Source organism: Larimichthys crocea, chromosome XI, assembly GCF_000972845.2.
Source record: "Larimichthys crocea isolate SSNF chromosome XI, L_crocea_2.0, whole genome shotgun sequence".
Classification (NCBI taxonomy): domain Eukaryota; kingdom Metazoa; phylum Chordata; class Actinopteri; family Sciaenidae; genus Larimichthys; species Larimichthys crocea.
This window is the reverse complement of record NC_040021.1, coordinates 503443-508297: the sequence shown is the minus strand read 5'-3', so window position 1 is coordinate 508297 and position 4855 is coordinate 503443. Positions and strand designations below refer to the sequence as shown.

The 4855-nt window shown below is 39.9% G+C and overlaps 1 protein-coding gene across 1 annotated transcript; it reads right to left on the bottom strand.

Moving 5' to 3' along the window:
* Positions 1-1536: 1536 nt before the first annotated feature.
* On the bottom strand, positions 1537-3429 carry LOC109136832 (uncharacterized). Its single transcript, XM_027284267.1, has 4 exons — positions 3287-3429; positions 2311-2634; positions 1906-2187; positions 1537-1754 (listed from the first exon to the last, which is right to left on the bottom strand). Exons 1-4 carry the CDS (start codon positions 3330-3332, stop codon positions 1537-1539), a joined length of 870 nt encoding a protein of 289 aa, XP_027140068.1. The 5' UTR covers positions 3333-3429.
* Positions 3430-4855: the final 1426 nt, after the last annotated feature.

Genomic DNA, 4855 nt, shown 5'->3' with positions numbered 1-4855 from the left:
TTATTAATCCGTGTCGACATGAATGTTGTCTGAATGTTGTGCTGACGTTTGGATGATGTCTGTAGAAGGCTGACATTATGATGATCCACAATAACACAATGACAAAGTCACTCTATTCATTTTAGAGAAAAGCTCATTGATTAGGACATAGTAATGTTGAGCTGCACCTTTCAAACCTGAACACATCTGATTGGATTATAAATGGATTTTTATCAACATCATTTATTCTTTATTCAGATTGGAGAACTGCAGGTTGTCAAAGATCAGCTGTGCTTCTCTGGCCTCAGCTCTGAAGTCCAACCCCTCCCATCTGACAGAGCTGGATCTGAGTGACAACAAGCTGAAGTATTCAGGAGTGAAGCTGCTGTGTGATTTTCTGGAGAGTCCACACTGCAGTCTGAAGACTCTGAGGTCAGTTCTCTGATTCTCTGTTACTATTGTAGATCTGATGTAACTTTTCCTCAGTTCATATTTTCATGTTTCGTTATTGAATTTAGTGTGGAGTCACAAAAGACTTGCAGGCACACACACACATACAGACTTGACTGAGATCAGCAGCATGTTATTAATCTGTGTCGACATGAATGGTTGTCTGAATGTTGTGCTGACGTTTGGATGATGTCTGTAGAAGGCTGACATTATGATGATCCACAATAACACAATGACAAAGTCACTCTACTCATTTTAGAGAAAATCTCATTGATTAGGACATAGTAATGTTGAACTGCACATTTCAAACCTGAACACATCTGATTGTATTATAAATGGATTTTTATCAACATCATTTATTCTTTATTCAGATTGAGGCTCTGCAGTTTGTCAGAGATCAGCTGTGCTTCTCTGGCCTCAGCTCTGAAGTCCAACCCCTCCCATCTAAGAGACCTGGACCTGAGTGGAAACAACAACCTAAAGGATTCAGGAGTGAAGCTGCTGTGTGATTTTCTGGAGAGTCCACACTGCAGTCTGCAGACTCTGAGGTCAGACACAATTTTTTCCTTCTGTGCTGGGATTAATATGATGTGAAAGTTGTGGTGACACTAAACTGCAGACATCAGGCTGATATTATACTGATCCACACTGAGTATCTGAATGCTAAAGTCTATTTTCTTCTTCTGTGGTTTAGTCCATTGACTGTGGCAGAGCAATGTTAAGTTGCACATTTCAAACCTGAAACATTTTGATATACTGTATGTTATATATGATGCTTATACTGACTGAATAGTTTAAACTGAACATGCTTTTATAATTTTTTATAACTCCATTTTATAACTCCACTTTTCCTCAAAGAAATATTGTTGATGTCTTTTGTTCACATTTCCCCAAAATTCATCCTGACATATTTGTCATCTTTGTAAACTTTGGGATCTTGGGTTGAATCTTAAATTAATTTCTGTGGGTTTTTATCTGTGTTTGGCTGCACAACATGAGTTTGTATAGATGAAGCCACTGCTGAAGCTGCAGAGAATAAGAGCTGAAGTCACTCCGTCTTTATTGAAGTAGCAGCACGTTGTCATTAACATTACTGAGAGCTCTTTGTCACTTTTTGTATTTTAGGTTTGCTGAATCATCACTGATTGGAGACGCTGTCATGATGGTTCCTCTTTTCATGCAGCTGTCAGTTGTTGGTGCTGGTGTTGGTTTGGTTTTGGGTTTTGTAGCCGTAGTCGGAGTCGGAGTAGTTGTTCTTGTTTTTCTTTTTCGTGGTAGTTTGGTCGTGGGTTCTGGTCTTGGTTTTGTTGTTGTCGTGTCGTCACCTGAACAGATGAAAACAACTCAACAAAGTGTTCAGTACAAACTTGTGTTGTGATGTAATATTCAAACTTCAAATCCATAAAATCAACAAATATTTCAGGTAATTATTCACGTCAGTCTGAAGTGACTTTAAACAGCTCAACATATTCTCACCTGGTTTCTCACCTGAGGGCTGAAGTCTGAAGGGAAACAGCTGCACTTTGTCACCATCAGTCACTTCACACTTCAATAAGTCAGAGTTTGATGTGTGCATGAAATGAGAAGACTGTAGGCGCACATAGGCAGAGCAGCCAGACTGTGATGTCTGCAGATCTTTGTGATATTTATCCACATTGGTACCGACAAACAGCCACTTCACTGTGTAATAACACCATCCATTATATGTCGACACAGAGCAGGACCACTCCACCTGATCAGTGATCTTGTGTTCAGTCACTGGTGAAGATGGAGATATTGTGAGAGAAAGACAACAAGAGTAAAATTCACTTCATCACTATAATCATAATTATTGTGATGTTTCACAGTTTGAGCTGAAAACATGATGATGGAAATACTCACTGGTAACCACAGACAGATAAACATCAGAGACTGGTCTTTGTCTTTGTCCTGATTTGTATTGTTGACAGTAGTAAAGTCCAGCATCTTCATCTGTGACATTCTTTATAACCAGAGAACAGTTCTGTGTAACACTCAGTCTGTCTGATTTAGATTTATCAATCTGTCCATGGTCAATCAGCTCTACTGATGCTCTCTGACTTGAATCAATGAACACCCATGTTGTACTGTCACAGTTTTTCTGATCGTCTATCACATTTCCACAAGGCAAAGTGACTTCCTGTCCAGCTCTGACAGTGAAGGAGGGGGGAAGTCCTTCAGCTGCTGCTGTTAAGAAGACGAGAGAAAATGATGAAAGATAAAGTCAAATGAGAAAATGTCTGTCAGACAGTCATTGACTCTCTCTCTCTCTCTCTCTCTCTATCATGCTGACTGTGGAGGTTTGTCCGATCCGATATACATAAACATATAACCATAGACATATATACATAAACATATAACCATAGACATATATACATAAACATATATATGTGTGTATGTGTGTGTGTGTGTGTGTGTATACTATATGTATACATATAGTACATTTCAGGATCTGGTTATTATAGACACAGATTAAATGTTAAATATAAATATTTCAATATTTATCATCACAGTACCAGTGTTACACACATTTACGGTCAGATCTGCCTTATCCAATATGGCGGACCCGTTGACGTATCGCGACCAACGACCAACCCGCTCAATGCGGCGTCTGTGTATATATGTCTATGGTTATAACGAGAAACTTATCACGTGATAACGAGACACGTGATAAAAGTTGTCTGGCATGGCAGCAATACACTTCCATATTCACTGAAGTCAGCATGTTAGAAACAAACAGCAGAGTTTGTTGTCTTAGTTCAATCAAACTGAGCTCATCAAATATCTTTAATAATATTGATCAAGTTATTTTTAATATATGTGATATATGTATTCTTACCTGTAAACTGAAGCAGCGCTATAAGAATCCATTTGAAGTCGACCATGGTGACTCTCTGTCTCTCTTCTTCTTCTGTCTCTGGACTGTCTAAAGTCGTGCTTTAGTAGAGAGCTGCTGCGTCTACTTCCTGTGGTTACTGTGATGTCACTTCCTCACAGTGCCTTTAATATTTTGTCTTTTTTGAAGTTCACACTGTGTCTGGTCCCACGGTGTGTATGTGACAGGGACGTGTTCTCAGGGTGAAAAGGGGGAAGGTTGTGGCTGTTGTTTCAAGATAAATGTTTTGCATAACGACAGCCCTTTGTTTTTCTTCAGATAGTGTTTTAGTAAACAGACAGGATTCATGTGATGTTTGACGCACACATGAACAGACAGGGAAGGAGTCAACATCCTCGCCATCGCACACTTTGGCCTCTTGATGTCCATGGTGGCAACAGTGGATGCTGCGCAGCTGGGAACAACACAGATCAGATCATTTTACTGCTCTGAGACCTGTGGTTCCTCACCATTGTACGCTTTTGCATGCCATTTTTCTCAGCGACGTTACGGAGAAGTGTTTTCGTGAAATGTGGGTTAGTGTTGGTACTGAAGGTTTTTGGTTTGAGGTCAGTTGGTTGAAGGCGCAGAGATGAAGATTTGACCAAACTAGGCTTGGCGGTGGCAAAATCTCTAAAAGAAGGGGGGGTCCGCAAAACTGTTACTCAATGAACCGTAGGAAACAAAAATGAACTCGTCTGTTAGCTCAGCTGGTCAGTTGTTCAGTCGAGCTGTCCCATTGATCACAAGGTTTGTAGACAAACAGTCCCACATCATTTCCTGTTTGACCAAATGTAAGAATTTGGCTGCTTTTATCTATTTCATATCACTTAATTCAATGTTTTCAGGGTTTAGACTGTTGGTCGGGAGAAAAGAAGCTCCCAAGACAGAATAGATCACTAACCTCGACGTTCCATGAACATAAACAGACAACAGTGTCTCCAGACTAGAATGTCTGACAGTAACACTAACAGGGAAATACATTCTCTCTGACTAGTTCTGGGCTTAAGTATGTGTGCTGTTATCTGTCGGGTTTAAAGTCTGCCACCACATGAGTTGGGAAGAATAGAGAGCGACTCATATGCATACCTGATTGGATGTGAGGTGTCTCTGATTCTCCTTGATCAAGCTTCAATAATTACAGCAGAAGACATCAGAGGCTCCTGAACACTTTCTTCCCTCCTGACCTGGGTGCCATTGATTTGCGATTCTCCACAACACCAACCGTTGGATCAAAGAAATGAAAGCTACATTTATGAACTCTAAGTCTTATTTTTTAACCCTTCACTCTATTTATTGGTCCTGGCACAGATTAATCAATGATCTATTTCCCCCGCACATCATTTCTCTTGTCCTCTTCACCTTTCTTCGGATTTGTGTGGAGCCTCCATCAGCCAAACAAAGAAGTTAGAAGATGACAGAAGTACTTGTGTTCACTGCCTGTATGCAATAAACACAAAAAATGATTTTTCTAGACGTTTGTTGTTGAAACACATGTTAGAAATTATTTCAATCAGCAGCTTTAATACTGTT